Here is a 19,177-nt window from a genome sequence, read left to right as displayed (position 1 = left end):
CTGTTAGGATTTACTCTCTTAACAACTTTCACGTATAACGTACATCCGTGTTCATTATATTTATCACGTTGTACATTGCATCTCTAGTACCTATTTATCTTATAAATGAAAAATGTATTTCTTATTGTATGTCACTATCAGTAGTTTCAAAGATCCTGCACTAGTGGGAAAAACAGACACAGAATCGTGTCAGTACCCTTTGGACGTACTATGATAATTGCATGCACAGGGTACTAAAGAAGATGGGTATTTTTTTCTTTTTTCTCTGTTTTATTTTTGATTTTTATTGCTTTGGTTTTTGTTTTGGTTCAAACCATCTGAATACTGCAAAATTTCCCTGAACTGTTTGCCTTTTTTCCCAGGAGTTTACCACTTTCTCATATGCCTTGGTTGGGTTGTAAATATCCCTTTTTTGCCCACAGCTAGTATAATAAGCTCTTTAGAGCCTAGCAGACGGGGGCAGGCTTTCCATCCCCAGCCCACAGTGCCCAGCTTGGCATCTTTTCTAAACCAACATAAAGAAGTCCTTATCCAACTAGTATGTGGTTTGCTAGCATCAGTAACCAAGTTTGGGCTCGCTTTAGAGAGCTCGTTGGAGCTAACACTAAATATTGTAGTTTCTATTTTTAAATATCGGTATTTTCTTTAAAAGCGTATCCTTCTTTTGCCTTCTCAGAAACGATTTGCTAAAAGGCTTTTTCAGAATGCTTACTTAATATCAACTTCTCCTCACTAGCTTCCTGAAATGTGCCATGAAAATCCAATAAACTCAACCTTCAACCTATCACAGTACCTGATATTTAAATGACTCTCAGATTTCAGGGTTTATTGTATCCATCACAGGGAAAGAGGAAGTAGAAAATGCTACAAAGAAAGTATATTTTTGACTCATCATCCTATAGTCTTGCCTTTTTTTCCATTTGTACAATTTTTTAAACTCTTTCGCCAAAGTTTTATACAACTTTTTTAAAACTCAGAGCTAATTTCCTACTGTGTTCCCACAGCTATGGAATTCTTTGTGAGTACCATTGTTTTTTACCTTCTTTCACCTTATACTTGAAAGTTCAAATGTGTCATTTAGTCCAACTCATGTAAACCTAGATTTTCAGGAAATAAATAAGAATGGGAAGATCCCCCATTTATTGACTAAGCATCTGTTTATTTTTCCTTGAAAACAATATATTGCAAAGTCCAGAGGAGATAAGGTGGATGCCAGATACGTAGAAAGATAGATAAGCCATCTGTCTTACACGGACAGGTAGCACAGAAGCAACTGAACAGACACTGAAAAATAACAGATGAACAAATACTCCTCAGTGAGGGACTACTAAATGCAGTACTTCATTTAATCCCTACAGCGAACCTATGAGGCAGGGCCTGTTTTTAGTCCCATTTTATAAATGATAGAAACTTACTTTGGAGAGAGTAAGCAACTTGGGTACAGTCACCTAAGTCTAACTGGTATTAACTACTAGCACTGAGAACCAGGTCTTAGAACCGGATGTCAAAGTAAAGTGAAATAAACTTAATCCAATTAACTATACACACACACACACACACACACACACACACACACACACACACACATAGAGAGAGAGAGAGAGAGCAGTTACTATATGCTTGATGAGCTTACCTGTAACTGTTGAGAGTGGGTGCTTGTGACATGAGTTTAAGTTAGTATTATAATAAATGCTACAATAAAGGTCTAAACCGAATGCTACAGGAGCACAGAGGGAGTGCAGTCACTGTCTTGGGGCTGTCAGGAAAGGCTTCAAAGAGACACATGAGCTGAGTACCCAAGAATGGTCAGGGACCAGGGAAGGACGTGGGGACCATATATACCCCTTAGGCTCTTAATCCTGTAACAGAGCTGGGTGTTGGGGCATAGTTGCGGGTCAGAGAACAGAATGCAGGAAGATTGGGAGGAACAGCTGAAATAAGAAAAGCACACTGCAGTCAGGTTGAAAGAGCTTCGAATGCCATACTAAGACTTAGGAGGGCTGAGGGAAACTGAAAGCTTCTAAAGTGGGAAATCCTGTGATCGTACTTGGATTACACAGTGGAAAGCTGTTTAGATGGAGAAGATGCTGGCCTGGTTTTTACTGTGATAACCCAGCCAGAGGTGCCAAGGACTTGCACTAGGGAATGGGAGTGAAGATATGAATCGGGGAGCAGATCTGAGAATCATTTCAGAGTTGGGTCTTGGTCATACGCATGGTGAGGAGGAAGAAGGAGCGGATGATTCAGTTCATCTCCGAAGGAAATTATTTAGATGGCAAGTTTGTGCTGGGCTTGGCCAGAGGGACTTGCAAAGATAAACAAAGCCACCTCTGGCCTCAGGGAACCCAGACTGTCCTCTCTCAGGGGGTACGAATTCAGGCAGAACCCAGACAAGTAAGAGAAATGTGTGAGGTGCAGCAGGTACGACAGGGCAAAGCAGTGGGGCCTCGGCACCCGGACAAGCGTGTCCTACGAAGGCACTCCAGTTCAGGGTTAATTAAAACCTGCCCGGCCGTGCAGGCTGGGTTGAACTCTCCTCCACCAGGGGTCTCTAGAATAGCTCCCAAGTTTCTACTTCCAGGAATTCGGAGATAATTTTGCCGTTAACTTACACAGGGAACATACGCTAAGAATCAAGTCGGGGAGACTAAGGAGTGTTGACTCCGAGGTTCAGAAGAGGAAAGCTGGAAATATGGTCCTAGGGCTCCATGAAGAGGTTTCAGGGAAGAAGTAAGTGCATTTTATGGCAGGATTAAGTTTCTATGTGAAAAGGGGAACTGCAGGTGTTTTATATTTAGGCTGTCTAGTTGATGGTAATTACCTCCTCTTTGTAATCAGTCAAGGAAGCTTCTCAGAGAGGAAGGAAGGAAAACTGAAAGAAAGAGAGCTTCGTGGGTTGGGAAGGAATCTTCCAGCTACTGGGAAGGAATCTTCCAGCTACTAGGAAGGAAGAGGGTATAGGGACCATAAAGACGGTGGAGGGACCCAGCCAAGGTGCCCAGGAAACCCAGAGAGCATGTGCGACAGGGAAGGAAGGAGAAAAGGAGGTGGGGGTACCGTGCCTGTGCTCACCTAGATTCCCCTCTCCATCCCAGCCACCTGTAAATGAGCGTCATCCTTGATGTTTCCCAGGGTGACGACTCTGATGAGGAAGATCTCTGCATCAGCAACAAATGGACTTTCCAAAGGACCAGCCGCCGGTGGTCTCGCGTGGACGACCTCCACGCGCTGTTTCCCGGCGGAGACAGAAACGGGTCGTCAGGAGACATATCTAGGATGAGAAACACGACCAGCAGTGAGAGCGTCCTCACCGACCTGAGCGAGCCCGAGGTCTGCTCCATTCACAGCGAAAGCAGCGGCGGGAGCGACGGCCGCAGCCAGCCGGGCAGCTACGGCGCCGGCCGGGAGGCCTTGGACGGCCCCGGGCAGTACTGCGCCCACGGCCCAGCCATGCTGGACGCCACGCTGGGCGGCAGCAGCCTCCCGCCGTCCCCCAAAGACGGTCTCCAGCACCCTTTGCACCCAAAGAATGAGAAGCCCACCCGGGCCAGAGCCAAATCATTTCTGAAACGCATGGAAACGCTGCGGGGGAAAGGAGCGCAGGGAAGGCAGAAGTGGTCGGGGCGGACCGGGGGCTTGGTGATCAGCGGCCCGGTGCTGCAGCAGGAGCCCGAGTCCTTCAAGGCCATGCAGTGCATCCAGATTCCAAATGGAGATCTCCAGAACTCACCCCCCGCTACCTGCAAAACAGGGCTTCCGGGGCCCAGCAAATGGAGTGGTGAGAGCAGCCCGTCGGAAAACAGCAGCAGCGGGGTGAGCACGCCCGGCCTGAAGGAGCGAAGATGCCAGGAGGCCCACAAGCGCGGGGGCATGTACTTAGAAGACCTGGATGTGCTGGCGGGGACAGCACTGCGGGATGCAGGGGACCAAAACCACGCACGCGAGTTTCATTCCCAAGAGAACTTGGTGGTGCACATTCCCAAGGACCACAAACCAGGAACGTTCCCCAAGGCGCTCTCTATCGAAAGCCTCTCACCAACAGACAATAGCAGCGGGGTTCACTGGAGGACTGGGAGCATCTCCCTGGGCAGACAGCCGGGCCCTGGGGCCGGGGAGCCCAGGCTCATGGCGTCCTGCCACAGAGCGAGTCGAGTTAGCGTCTATGACAACGTCCCCGGCTCCCACCTGTATGCCAGCACCGGGGATCTTTTGGACTTGGAGAAGGACGATCTCTTCCCTCACTTAGATGACATTCTGCATCATGTCAACGGGCTCCAAGAGGTAGTGGATGACTGGTCCAAAAACCTGTTACCTGAACTGCAGACACATAATGCGCTGGCCGGAGAAGCTGGCTTCTGCCCCTTCCCCCCTCATAGTCAGATCACCTTAGATTTTGAAGGCAATTCTGTCTCCGAAGGTCGGACAACACCCAGTGATGTGGAAAGAGATGGAGCGTCTCTTAATGAATCAGAGGCCGCTGGAGTCAGAGAAAGGAGGGACTCTGGAGTAGGGGCCTCTCTGACCAGGCCAAACAGGTTGGTGGCATGACTTTGTGAAATGATGTTTAATCCATTTCATAATAATTATGGTCTGTGTGTTTAACAAACATTTATAGAGTACCTTCTAAATATTTAACACTGTCCTAAGTGATGTATGCGGTTGGGAGTTATTTGAACAGTAGTATGTCTTTTGTGCAGATATTGTGGTGATTGAATCCATGTTAACTCACATTCATTTCTCCTAGTGTTTACCCTTTAATTCAATCTTGGTTTTATGCAAAAAAAAAGTTTTTGAGCTTCTTATGTGCAAAGCACTGATGAGCAGGTCCATTGCCTGTGCACAGGCTCTTCCCATGACCTTGCAAAGCATCTCTACCCCAAATTTTAAACTTTTAAAAAACTCCATGAGAAATTTCTGAGATCTAAGGTGTATACACACTTCATAAGCTTATTTTGGCTTGAAAATGCCGATTACTAAGTACATAAAAGCTGTTTTACAACAGCCATTTCAGAAGCTCCTTAGACAATGTCCCTGGAAGGGCCTTAGCAGTAGAAACAGCCTACTGTATGTGCTGCTGGGTTTCTCACTGAGGCAGTGATGGCTCTCGGGGCTCACTGACTGACGTGTCATCACTTCAGGAGTGCTTCGTCAGTGCTGCTCACCAGTCAGAGTGCGGAGACAAGACAGCAGTGTGACAGTACTCTACAGCTCCCAAACGTTTGCGATCTCTGGCTCTCTGTCACTGTCTGTCTGTCTGTCTGAATGTCTCTCTCTCTCTCTCTTACGTACACACACAGTCTCAGCTGCATTCAACACTTTGGGAATGAGTTTAGGAGTAAACAAACACATAAAATGTATTATATCACTTAATTCAAGCCTCCTAATGAAACAGATAATGACTTTTTCCAGATTTATCAGACTTGGGAAAAATAGTTTATTCTGTTTATTCTGTACATTTTGTGTCTTCTGTTCCATTTGCTTTGTGGTTTTCTTGGCTCGGAAACTATTTTGATTAGCTACTTAACAATTAATAACATCCTGTATTTTCCGATAACACGTCCGCTTTGTGACTGGCTTCTCTGACGGTCTTTCCGGTAAAGGCGACTCCGGTGGAACAGCTTCCAGCTCTCACACCAGCCGCAGCCGTCCACGGCGTCGCCCCACATCAGCGGTCAGACAGCCGGCCAGCTGAACCTGCTCCAGCGCTTCTCGCTGCTTCGCCTCACGGCCATCATGGAGAAGCACTCCATGTCCAACAAACACGGCTGGACGTGGTGCGTAGCCCATTCACCTAGGAGGGGACCGTTTGTTCCAGGGCTCAGTATGTGATCGCGGACACTTCAGCATTTACTTTCTGATTTCTGAAGAATCCGTTCATTGCCTTCACTGCCAATCTCCTGAAAAGAACGCCCAGAGTTCTGCCTTACTGTCCACCTCTGGGCTGCCAAAGCTTGGATGTGATGTAGCCTGCAGGAAGCATTGCTCTGTTTGTAGCTCTCTGTCAGTTTCCAGGGAAGGCAGTCAGGCTCCAAGAAGGAAAAAGGACAAGTAAAGAGTAATTAGTTGTGAACAGAGACGTTAAAAATAAACTTGCCATCAAGTAATTTTGGCAGTTTGCAAAGGAACATCTGTTTCTTGTACCTTCTGGCCCAATGCAGAGCTCAACACTTACAGCACTGCTTCATTCAAAGAGCATTGAACTCTTCAAATACAGTTCTGCTTTTATTTCACTGGCAAATAGAAACAAGAATATGCAGTAAACCTTTGCAATAAGGGATTGACAAAAGCATATGTTGGAACTTGAACGTGGACCTATTTTAGATGATTTGGTGGATTTGGAAAAAAATAAAATGTGTTGTTAATTGTCATATAGAAGAATCGGCAATGCTTTTTTTTTTTTAAAATTTTTTTTTTTAAAATTAACTAATTAATTTATTTATGGCTGTGTTGGGTCTTCGTTTCTGTGCGAGGGCTTTCTCTAGTTGTGGCCGGCGGGGGCCACTCTTCATCGCGGTGCGCGGGCCTCTCACTATCGTGGCCTCTCTTGTTGCGGAGCACAGGCTCCAGACGCGCAGGCTCAGTAGTTGTGGCTCACGGGCCCAGTTGCTCCGTGGCGTGTGGGATCTTCCCAGACCAGGGCTCGAACCCGTGTCCCCTGCATTGGCAGGCAGATTCTTAACCACTGCGCCACCAGGGAAGCCCACGGCAATGCTTTTATAACAATATTTTAGAAAGTTATAAACTGCGTGGTCAAATCAATATATGCTTGTGTATTAAAATTTCCTTTAAAAGGTACAACTGGTTCTAGAAAAGTAAGGATATAGTCTAGGAATGTGATTTATCTTCTCTCCCCTTCTTTCTCCCCCAACCCCAACCAGATTTCTTCTTGATGTATTTTTTAATTTGTTTTGTTATGTCTTGTTGGGGACGTTTAAGTGTTTATCACTTGAGAAGTGTGTCTGTCACAATTAAACTGGAAAGTCGAGCACTTGATTTGAAAGCGGGGCCATAAATCCATTCTGCTAACGTGAGTCATGCTGTTTAATAGTTAGAGGTCTAACAGAGGCACAGGGCACACACAGTCCTTCCATGTAATGTGAATAATTAAGAGAGAAATGTTGAATCCCCCCGTGCCTGTCCAATATTCCAACAAAAGCTTGGCTTCCCTCTTGCTCTCACAGCCTGTCCCCACAGTGTGCTCCACGAGGCGTGCATGACCTGCTTTCTCTGAATTCTAGGGCAGTTCCAAAGTTCATGAAGAGGATGAAAGTTCCTGATTACAGAGACAAGACAGTCTTTGGCATTCCTCTCATCGTTCACGTCCAGAGAACGGGGCAGCCCCTGCCACAGAGTATCCAGCAAGCCCTGAGGTATCTACGCAGCAACTGCCTCGATCAGGTAGGGTCATAAATCCCAAGCACAGTCTGGGATGTATGGAGTGCCAGGCAGAGCCAGATCTGTCCAGGATCAGAAAAGACATGCCTCTCCAAAATAAAAGGCATTGTGATCTTTATAGGTCAGTCTTTAATCTGACCAGGTGACATCCTTGTCAAGCTGTGTGAGGATGTTTCCTCACTGGCAACTTGAAGGACACCCTGGAGTGACTGCAGAAAGCTAATGTTAATCATCTGTACCCGTGATGGCTAATTTGTGTTCCCCCCGAAACTGAGAGTAAGGCTGTCTACTGCATTTCCTTTTAATTATGGTCTCAGTGCCACCATTGATTTCACAGCATTCTGTTATCCCTCTTTGTCTTTTTTTTTAAAACCAGAATTAGGTCTTTATATCTCCCTTTATTAAATTTTTTTTGAAGCAGCACCATGACAAATTTATTTATATGTTTTTAAAATGTGCAAGTAAAATATGAAAATAGGGACTTCCCTCGTGATACAGTGGTTAAGACTTCGCCTTCCAATGCAGGGGGTGCGGGTTCGATCCCTGGTCGGGAAACTAAGATCCCACATGCCTTGCAGCCAAAAAACCAAAACATAAAACAGAAGCAATATTGTAACAAATTCAATAAAGACTTTAAACATGGTCCACATCAAAAAATCTTTTAAAAATATGAAAATAATATCAGCTAAATTAAGTATTCCCTCATCTTGTGGAGTTGGTTAAAAAGCTCAAGCTAAACAAAATTCTTGGAGATCATTTTCGTCTCCAGGACTGTGGGGGAGCCATCACAATGGTGGACTCTGATTGGCCCAGAATGCAACCCATCCTGTAATTAACCAGGCCAAGCCTTTGCTCCTCGGAATTAACACTCATTGGTTTCTCTGTTAGACATTCGGTCCAAAATAAAATTCTGCCTGATAAATTACAACCTTGAGTAGTGGGGGTATTTTCAGGCAACTATTCTATAATGGCTTTTGTTCATCATACTCTGTAATACCATGTGAATAATCTGTGCCAACCTAAGATTATTTGCACTTCTCATTGATTTTCCCTTGGCCTTGGGCTCAGTGGACAGGAATGAGCTGAGCTACACGAACTGATGAACTGATGTTTGTCTCTACCCCAGAGCTGAGATCACGCTAAGAATCAAGATGGTCTCTTGATGAATCCGATACCAGTTTTCAGTAAGAATAAGAGTAACTTCTTCATTCGATGCCATTGTTGATTGAACTAAATGCATTATTCCATTTTCCCTTCCCACTCCTAATTTAGATAATACACATATCTACATTTTTTCATATTTAGGTGTTATAGTGAGGGTAACAGTGGTTGCTGTACTGTTGTGGTGGTGATGGCTGCTTTGTTTGAGAAATGGCCTGGATGGCTTGCCTGTTGTTTCTCAGAAAGGAGGGCAATAGACCACTTGTCTAAAACTAAACTAATGGTGCTTATCTTTGGCAGATGCCCCAATATTAATTGACTTGTGAATAACATCCCAATAGAGCAATCCATTGAATCTGCTTTGTTAAGCATTAGATTTTTTTTTGTAATTTTAGAGTTTTTATCAAAAGCACACCTTAATCAAAGGTAGAGGGTCTGTGGGTATTTTACTGAGAAAACTTTTTGGGGAGGTGAGCTCAAGTGAATATTTGGAAATACCCACTCTAATTAATCTCTTTTGCAGCCCTGAAAGCACTGCAACCATGCCCTTTGGCATAGGACTTTGTGGCTTCAATTGTACTTTTACTGGTTTATTAGTACAGACCCAAGATTGTATTTTGTGGAGAGTAGCCTGTTATTCAGACACATGTTTTTCCAAGCGTCTCAGTTTTCATAAGGGTATGTAAGACTCATCTCCCCTCTTGGCTGATTCTCTTAGAGTGTTTGGCTCTGCCTTTTACCAAGCATAGAAAATATTTTGTTCCAAACATTCTAATGGATAGCCAGCTAGCTAATGCTTATCAGCAAAAGCTCTATTCAGAGAAAACAGTGTTTGTTCAGGAATGCTTAAAGTAAATGCAGGCCATCTGTGCCATTCATTCAATAATAGTAACCTTTCTTGCGTGCCCAGCATGTTTCAGGGATCATATTAAGTATCCTGCAAGCATTGCCTCATTTAATCCCATATCCACCCTGGGAAGGGTTAGCCCCTAGGTGGCAATGGTGGAGCCAACACTTGCTTGAAAATCTATCTACAGAGTCCAAGATTTTAACAAGTGCACTTTGCTACCACCTGTTAGAATTGCTTGTCCCAGTGGACTTTGGGATGATGCCATCTCTAGCATTGAGGGACACTTTGAGAAGTGGCCCTAAACAACTCATTGATGAATTCACTCTCAGGATTGTGTTGATGATGTTGATCATTATATCATGTGGTGTCTTTTCTGTAAGAATGAAAGAATTTTTTTCTCTGGCCCCAGCACCTGAAAAAATTGTTGTTTTTAGATAACTGGTCTGTATTTATATTAGGCACACCAGACTCATTCAGCTGGATATGTTTTCCTCTCTACACTGGCTGCTAGAATTATTGAAGCCAAATGCATGTTCTGCCTGTAGTAAATATATATAATTTGGGGGCATGAATTTTGTGTGTGAACCTCATTCCTACTTCCTGCTAACCTTTTCTATCTTTATTTTCCTTTTGCTCTAGTCCTCTCATCTGTTATGTTTAATTGCATCTTACTGTACTTTATAGATCATTGTAAGTCACCTTGAATTCTTTCTCGAACAAGATTGGGTATAAATGCATTGTAATACCACCACTCTACTCACCGTATAGTCTTTATGTAGAGTGGAAACCAATCCTGCCCCCTGTAGATTCTGAATAATGAGTATCACCAGCATCACTGCTGTTACTGGGCCCAGTCTCCTGTTTGAAGACAAAGTCATATGAACAGAGAGAAGGACAGTGGCACCAAAACCTCCTCAATCTCTACTCGCTGGCTTACTCCCAGTCTCCATTTCAGGCTTATAACTTTTTTTTTTTTTTTTAATCTGGAAGAACGCCACACTGAAAAACAGTATGCTGGCAAAGCTTTATAAGAAAAAAGACTCATTTCATAGACATAAATACTGATTCTAAATGTAACCGCAATGAACAAGGCAACCCTTCTCTTGTATCCGTCAAAAGAAAAAATCCTCAAGATGTCAAAGGGACTTTCGTGGAATCCAGTTCCTCCCCTTATGGGGTACCCAACGCCAGCAGGGCCCCCACCTTGTATGTCCCTCCCCTTCATCAGCACAGAGTGTGGGCAGCACACAGAGCCCCCCTCTGGTCCCTGCGAAGAAGGAAGGTGGTCATAGGAAGGGACAAGGGGAAACCAGAGAAACATAATAAGAATCGAAGAAAACCAGGCTCAGGAGGAAGACTGTTCTAGAGATTTAAGAGCAAACTCGAGCAAATAAAAGCCAATGAATCAGAAAAGAAAGAGGAGGGACAAGAGTCACAAGGAAGGAGCGGACACACACCAGATGAGGGTCCTTCCTTCGCCAGCGGCACCTCCTCTGAAGGGAAGACTCAGGTCTACACAGGCTCTTGAGATCTCAGCACCCACCGGCCGTGCAAGACCAGAGGGTCTCAGAATACCCTTCCTCTGAACCACCCTTGACTGGTTTCTCTGCTGCCTGCCTCTACATGGTCCCCTCGAACCACCATGCAAGACTGTCCCCAGGGCTCAGCCCCTCATCCCAGGGAGGGAGGCTTCCTGCAATAAGCTCAGCCTCTCTCCCTCATGCTACGCATTCTTCTCAAACATTCATCGCAAACAGCTGAAGACAGCCCTACAGAGTCCTGAAACAAGACCACCGTTCCACCTCCTGAACCCCCAAGTGCCAAACAGCTTCCATATGAGGAAACACAGTGTATCCATTTTTGCCCTGTCAGCTGGCTGGAGATGAAATAGGGAGTTCAGCCTTCAGTTCTGAACCATTTGTATTCAGACACAGCAGTGTGTGAGACGAGCAGGCTTTGTTGGCGGAGCTTTTATTTCTGCCCTACATCAATTGCACAGAAGGATAGGTTATACCCAGCCCCTGATGAATATGAAGTCACGGCAGAGAGTGGCTAAACCTGCAGTGCTCCAAATAAGAACCCACCACATACTGTTCTTAGGAACCTCTCTCTCTCTGAATAAAACCAACTTTTCTTCATTAGCGGAGCACATCCCTAAAGAAGAGGAAATGCAAGTCCTGATAAACATCATTAAGTGCTGAAAGGATTAGCATAAACAGGATGCCAAGTAGGAGATTTAATATTATTTAGATGAAATTTGAGTTCTAATGCAGCACTCATGCCCAAGCTCTCCTCCTAATGGAGCGGTAAGTTTTAAAAGCCCAATTATGCTGGGAAGACACTTCATGCTCAGTACAAGTGTCGTCAACCTGCCGCCTGCTCACCACCCTCCCGGCTGCCTACCTCGGGTAAGATGAGCGATGTTCCAGTGCCTATCTTTTTAAATTATACTTTGAGTCCTTGCTTTTTCATAGCTGAGTTTTTGGGTGGAAGACTAAAGAGAGAGGAAAGTAAAACTAGACCAGAGCAACCCTCATTGTTCATCCTTATATCTTTATAGTGAGAGATTATGTGCAAGAGAGAAGCTTAAAACATGGATTTCGCATTGCTGACCTCTATTCTTACCTTTTAAGAGAGAGTCTTAGAGCCGTGCTTTTGAGGTACACGAGAGCAGGCCCTGCTGTGTAATTTGTGAAGCCTTGTGCAAAATGAAAGTGCATATAAATTATGAAGAATTTCAAAACGGTGACCGCAGAACGTTAAACCAGGTGTGGGTCCCCGTGTGACTACCCAGGTCACCCGCCCACCAGTGACAGACACAGAAGCAAATGAAAGACATTTCACACATCTTGGGTCCTCCTCGTAATGAAGCTGAAGGGTCTGGGGTTGCCTCCCGTCGGCTATGATGACAAGGGTGCCCTTAGAAGAAACCCATTTTAAAGTGGTTTCTTTGGTCCTCCACTTTTTACTTAGAAAAAAAAAAAAAAAATTAGCCAAAAATGCAAATTTTATCACTGCTCTGAAAGCTTTTTGCAGAAGAAGAAATGATGGTTGCCAATCCCATGGGCCAACACCCCTGGTTGCTCTACGATGGGTAGGAGAAGCTCTTCTCTCTGGTTCCAGGACCTCTACATCACTAGAGGAAGCTTCTATTTACCACGCCCAGGGAGTTTTTCACTCCAGGGACCAGAAGCCCCGCCCCCAAATGGCTTAAACTATAGAAAATTCCCATGGTCACATGACAAGAAGGCAGGAAGTAGGACGGTTCCAGGGTTAGTTCTTACATTAGCTCAGTGACATCTTTGAAGACAGGCGCCCTTACCATCTTTCCCTTCCGCCATCCTCCACTCCAACATCTGGAATCTGATTTCAGACCACCTTTACTTTATTAGGCTTAGGAAAAAAACTCCTTTGGCGCTTCCAACAAAAATCCCCAGAACCCACAGATATTTCCCACGTCCCTTGGATGATAAGGGTGGGACGGGAAGGTTATTGTCAGAAATTGAGGCAGAACAAATAAATACCTGACAACCCTGTGGACATCCTGTGAGATCTAAGTCAGAACAAGCAGCTCGGAGCCCGCAGCTGGAGAGCTCCGGACATGTCTAAAATAATTAAAATCACAATATTTGCTGAAACTAGAAAGAAACTTGGAAACAAAACAGTACAAAGAAAACATCACTGGGATATGTGTGTACCTGCACATCACCGTGCACCCAAAATCAAAGCCAGCAAGACACAGAGGACAAAAGAGGAATCTCGTTCTGCGATGTCCACACAAACACTTGTCTGCTTTATTCTTTTTATAGAATCCGATCAATATTTCTCTACCATTAAAACATAATAATAACAGGAATTCTCAAATGGAATAATACCAAGTCACAGGAGGATAACTGTGAGTCACTCTGAGGAATTCACCTCGGGGCACTTGGCTTCTGAGAACTCCCGAGCAGCACAGCCCCGAGGCACGGTCCGGGCCCCCTTCCAGAATCAGAAGAGTTGAGATGTAAACACATCAAGGCTGGATCTCACTTGGATAATCACTCATTTGACATCTTGAGCTTTTCTTTTGACAGGACATGCTTTCTTCTCATGCCCTCTGATGAAATTTGGAGCAGTTGCCAGAGGAAGAGAAATGCTCTTTAGATTCTTCTTGGCAACGTTCTGCATTTTCTAGACATTCCAAACTTTAAGAATAAAAAAGAAAGCAATTAATGTTTTAAGTGATACTATGCCTGAATATCCTGTTCTGTGAAATTAGGGCGGTAAGCCTTGGAATGCCAAGAAGTATTACTAAGAATTCTGTCTTTATTGCCACAAAAAGTAGCGGTGTATAATTGCCCCTGCGATCCATTCAGCTGACGTATACAAAAACCTGAGTATTCTCTAATTGCTTGGAATTCTTCCCTTGCTGTTATGCAGTTTAAAAGAATTAGCGCTGCTCTCCATTTATAGCAGCAACCAAGAGAGCTCTCCTCAGACCCCTGAGCTTGGGTCGAGGCCGGCCTGGCACACAGAGCAGCCAGTGAGACAACCTGGCGTGTCTCTCCAGGAATAAGGAGGGAGAGCAGCGCTGACTCGAGGCCGCTGCCCACCTCTCTGACCACTAGGAATGTGGAAGTGGGCCAACCAGTGAGCCCTTGGGGAGTGAAAAGAGTGGAGACTGAGGGTTGAAGAACCAGTTTTGAGAAACTCAGTGCCCTATAGGCATTTAAAAATAGTAGACATACGAATTCACTATAAGCCTGGGCTCCCAGAGAAGCTCAGTTCTTTTGGGGTGACGGCAGGTCCACCTGGGGAGAGCCTACAGCATAACCTGGAAACCACTGCAGGAACCTCCATCCTCATAGGGCTCTGCTCTCCCTCACTCGTTCCTGTTAGGGGCATTATCCCCACGGTGCCTTATTGCTCCATTCATTTGTCAAGCAGAGGAGGAGTGTAAGCCCTAAGGATGAAAAAGGCATAATACAATGCCTTGAAGTCTGAAGAAAAGCCACTTAGGAATCATTCTCACTACAGCCATAGCTTCTACACATAATAACTAACCAGGTAGAGTAGTAAGTGCATCATATGAGAAGCATATGTTACAAGGATTCTGAAGAAGGAAAAGCATATAAGTAAGACCTATCAATCAAAATATGTGCTTAACGATATGTTGTTTCATGAGCATATTCCCTATAAACCTCTCCCTCAAAGGGGCATTGGATATGGTTACTTATCTGGGATCCACCAAACCTTCCATTGACAGAAGTTTCTCAAAACCCCCACTAAACTATACACACCAGAAGGTAGGGAATTTTGTCTGACCTGCTCACTAATGACTCTTAGAAGATATAAGTATGCCTGATATATAGGGGGTATTTAATCACTACTTGTTAAATAAATGAATAAAAAAATAACGTCTACCATGTTGTAAGAAAGACTTGACAAGTCACAAAGCCCAATCAATCACGTATATTTTCTCAGGAGCCCTGTAAGGTGGGCTGTTATTCTTATTTTCATTTCATGGGAGAGGAAGTCAGTGTTCAGCCACTGCCCAAAGTAGCTAAGTTAGTAATTTACAATATACTAGTTTGGATGCAATTCCAAGTCATCAAGCCTTCTCATCTCCCTCAGTGTGCTTGCAGTAGGAAGAAAACGTCTGGGGCAAAGGCGGCCTCACTAACACGTCACTGTGGCTTGTTTCAGGTGGGTCTTTTTCGAAAATCAGGCGTGAAGTCTCGAATCCATGCCTTACGTCAAATGAACGAGAGCTTTCCTGAGAACGTCAGCTACGAGGACCAATCCGCTTACGACGTGGCAGATATGGTGAAGCAGTTCTTCCGGGACCTTCCTGAGCCTCTTTTCACCAACAAGCTCAACGAGACCTTCCTCCACATCTATCAGTGTAAGTGGGAACAAGGCAGATCAGTGTTCTCAAGTGCATTCATCCACCTAAAAAAAAAATTCTGTAGATTGAATTTTAATTGTACAAGTAATGCATGAAGAAGTATATAAAAGTTACAATTCTACCCTCCTCTCCAGAAGTAAACTTTGTTCACACTTCAATATGGAAATCTCCAGGCTATATTTTATGCATTTGAAAATACGTTTTTGACATCAAAATCTTCCTTCTCAATAGGGTTTTATGTAGGATATAAAAACTAACTTTCAATGTACTTTTAATAAATTTAAAATGAAAAGGTAACACAATAGAATTTATTTTATATATAGGTGTTTTTAAAAAGAAAGCATTTCCTTGGGATATGTGAAATCCAAATGTGTTAAAATCACTAGAAACAAAAGTAAATGTATTTTAATGCAATGTATTTTAATTGGTGAAAAGTAAGCAAACCAAATCAAGGCTTAAGCTTAATTCAACTAATTTATATTTTCACTTAGAACTTTTTAAGTGATGTGAAGTTGATAATTCTCAGCAAAACCCCTATAATTAATCATTGAAAATAGCAAGTATTGATTTAACAACATATCCTGCTAAAGATAGTTGCCAAGTAGGGGATGGTATTAGAAATGAACACGTGGCTCTTTTCTAGCTGCACTGTTATGGTTATACAGTTGTCCCTCAGTATCCTCGTGGGATTCCTTCCGGGACCCACCGAGGATGCTAAAAGTCCCATAGTCGGTTTTCTGTATCCTCAGTTGGGCATCTGAGGATTCAAACAACCACGATCATAAACATAGTACAGGATTCACAGTTCGTTGAATCTGCAAATTCAGGACCCAAGTATAGGGAGAGCCAACTGTGTATTTATTGAAAAAAAAAAAAAAAAAATTTGCCTGTTAAGTGAACCCGTACAGGTCAAACCGTGTTGTTCAACAGTCAGCTCTAAGTATTTAATGGTCCAAGTCTCAATTCTTTAGGAAAAAAACACTTGCCCTGTGGACTTTTGAGTTTTTAGCAACATATACATGAAGTGGACCTTGACATGGAATTGATCCAACTCGAAGAAGATTCTTGCTCTTGAGAATTCTGTACTAAATGTGTTTCAGGAGTTTATAATATTGCAAATTCGAAAAGGATTATAACAAGTACCATTTGTAGAAACAGGATAAAGTGGTGACCCTCTAAATAAATATTATTTTGTCAAAGTGAATAGGTTAAGTTAAACTAGTGATACATGTTGCTGGAGGCTAAATACAGGGAATTCATGATGTTTCTGCTGTAAGAGGTTGAGCTGCATTCTTCAGTTAAACCTCCCTTATGGTTTGGAAGTAGCATATATGAGTCTTTACATTTAATCAGTTCTCAGGTTATGGTTGACACTAGTCTAAGGTTAAAGTCAGATTATTTCCAAGAGACAAATGCTTTTAGCCCTTTGTGAGACTCACAAGCAAAATAAAACAGATCAAAGCAGGGCTTATTTTAGCTGAGCAAACATTTACTGAGTTCTGCTTATGTTCAGGGCACCATGCGGAGCACTGCAGAGCATATGGATGGGTAAAACTTAAACTCTGCTCTTAAGCATCTTACAGTTGAGGGAGACGAGACATGTACATAAATAACTGCAAAACAGCAAGACCGTAGAAATCCCATGATAAGGTTACAAAGAGCACCCAAGGGGGTTGAGATGAAGAATAAGGACTTGGTGGAGAAGTGACAACTGAAGGTTGAGACACGTGAGGAACACATGCTGAGTGAAGTAAATAGCACATGTGTCAGGAGATTACAGGAGTTCTGTCTGGCTTGCAAGGAAGGGTAACTGTCCAGTGCAGCATCAAATGACTCCAAAAATTAGACTGGGGCCGTACCCAGGAAGGGCACTGAATATTAGAGCAAAGAGTTCATATTTGATTCATTAATCACCGCGGGGACCCCTTGGGTGGTGTTGAGGGAGCTACCAGTTACGGTGCTCTCAGCTGTAAACACAGAACCAAAAATCCAACAAGCAGTGGTTTAAATAATAAAGACATTATATAATCGCACAAGACAAGAAATCTGGAGTTAAATAATTCCAGAGTTGGTTAATTCAGTGACACCATGGCTGAGGTCAGCGTCTCTTGTCATCCCCTTAAGGTCACAATATGACTGCCACCACTTATCTTTATCATGTCTTCCCAAAATCACATCCAAAGGCAAGAGGCAGGCAGAAGGGTTCTCCTTGGGCATATGTCTCTTTTTATCAGGGAGATAAATTTACAGAAATGCCTACCTAGCATTTATCTTGGTCCCATAGACCAGAAATTTTACACTTTTCTCCCCTAAATCAATCACTGGGAAGAGGAATGGGATTACCATTTTTGGTCTAGGCCAACATGGTTATCCCCTGGTTTTGAGGGAAGGGCCCAACTTCCCTGAGCACATTACAGCCCAGACCTGAACAGAACGTGGGTTTTCTTACAGAGAAAGAAGGAGAGAGTAGGTATTTCATAGGCAGCCAGGCTTGTGCCACAGGGTGCACGGCCATCAGAACTGCTTATTTGACCCATGAATCTGGAAGTGGTGAACGAGAGGTACTGGACAGGATGAGAATGGAGGGTTAGGGAGCCAGCACATTAATTGAAGCTCTGGGTTACCTGTGGGGACCTCCAGCAGCAAGACTGGAAATAAAGATGTTCTAGGGATAGACTCTGGAGTCAAAGTTTCCAAAGGGCTGTGGAGAAGAGAGGGGGACAGTTCCTCCTCCGTTCTCCAGAGCAGGTCCAACTGTAGCTCTGTTACTTCTTGGACTTCCATCAAATGATTAATTAGAGTGTTGGATGGATAATGAACGCATGTGAAGCCCACGGTCTGCAGGAGAGAGAAGGATGGAGGGATCAAAGACGACCCTAGTTTTAAAGAGCATTCAGAAAGGAAAAGGGGGAGGGGAGCTGATCTGGGGGCAGGGAGGAGCCTGGACGTGGAGTCTGAAGTGCTGCTAGCCATCTGTGTGGACGCAAGTTATCAGCACCTAGAAATCCAGATCTAGAACAGTCTTCTGAGAGCCAGGAAAGAGGCAGGAACCACAGGAGTGCCTGTGCCACAAAAAAGGTCAAAGAGGATAGGATCTGATACAAAGACTGAATTTAGGGATTAATAGCTAACCTTTGCAGGCACCTTTAGTAGAAAATAATGACAGAAGATGTTTTCTGAGGGATAAAGAAACGAGTGAGTAGAAGGAAGCTGGGACAACATGTAGCCACGACAGATGACTCTTCAAAAATTTTGGCACAGAAGAGAAGGTTGGCAACCTAAAGCTAAACAATGCATGCACTGGACATCTTACCTAAAGCAGCTTATTTAAAGGCAGTTCAAGGGCTCCAGCTGAATTTGTAACACTTCAGTGACAAGCCTGAGGTCATTAGGAGTATCTGCTTCTGCTTCAGCACAAGCAAGAAAAAGGAAAAAGGTTTCTGTATAATGTGAACACAATGGCTCTCCTCTATCAAACCCAGGTCTGTCTTGTGCCAGTTCGCAGTGGACGTGGTGGGGGTGGGGGTGGGTTCCAGAATGTCCAACCCATGGTCAGGCTCTTCCAGAAACTTGCACTTGCCGGTTGACTGGGGCCCGCAGTGTGCCCCGCCCCAGGAGGGTCGATGATGGAGACGGGCAGGACCTGGGCAGAAGGCACACACGGTCCCCCGGAGCAGCGGGCTCCAAATTTTTTTTTGTCAGGCGCCCCGACCAGTAGAAACTATCTGAGCATGTACACTTACATATTCTTAATAATATAAATATATCGTGATATATTATAATATACTGTGCATATCATAAGACACATCCCATCAGTATTTTTAAAGCATGAGAGAACACAAACACCATTGGAAGTTCCAATAGTTTTTTCCCACACCCCC

General features: G+C 44.1%; 2 protein-coding genes across 15 annotated transcripts in view; one reads left to right on the top strand and one right to left on the bottom strand.

Moving 5' to 3' along the window:
* The window catches only part of STARD13 (StAR related lipid transfer domain containing 13), a 220,722-nt gene that overhangs the window by 193,735 nt on the left and 7,810 nt on the right, over nt 1–19,177 (top strand). For both annotated transcript variants that reach the window (XM_068526922.1, XM_068526921.1), the window contains exons 5-8: nt 3,133–4,535; nt 5,601–5,774; nt 7,239–7,398; nt 15,095–15,293. In XM_068526922.1, the coding sequence (XP_068383023.1) occupies nt 3,133–4,535; nt 5,601–5,774; nt 7,239–7,398; nt 15,095–15,293 (1,936 nt within the window). The remainder of the gene's footprint in view (nt 1–3,132; nt 4,536–5,600; nt 5,775–7,238; nt 7,399–15,094; nt 15,294–19,177) is intronic.
* KL (klotho) overlaps nt 5,802–19,177 on the bottom strand; it is a 110,683-nt gene continuing 97,307 nt past the window's right edge. For 5 of the 13 annotated variants that reach the window (XM_068526926.1, XM_068526925.1, XM_068526923.1 and 2 more), the window contains 3 exons: nt 18,610–18,703; nt 14,813–15,285; nt 13,533–13,593 (listed from right to left, as the gene is read on the bottom strand). The gene's annotated coding sequence lies outside the window, so the exon portion shown is untranslated. Of the gene's footprint in view, nt 6,027–10,167; nt 10,265–13,183; nt 13,594–14,812; nt 15,341–18,609; nt 18,704–19,177 lie in introns of those variants that run through there. The other 8 variants (XM_068526928.1, XM_068526930.1, XM_068526933.1 and 5 more) reach the window with 7 other exon arrangements.

This window comes from Eschrichtius robustus, chromosome 18, assembly GCF_028021215.1.
Source record: "Eschrichtius robustus isolate mEscRob2 chromosome 18, mEscRob2.pri, whole genome shotgun sequence".
In the NCBI taxonomy this organism is placed as follows: Eukaryota; Metazoa; Chordata; class Mammalia; order Artiodactyla; family Eschrichtiidae; genus Eschrichtius; species Eschrichtius robustus.
This window is presented reverse-complemented; position numbering and strand designations above follow the sequence as displayed.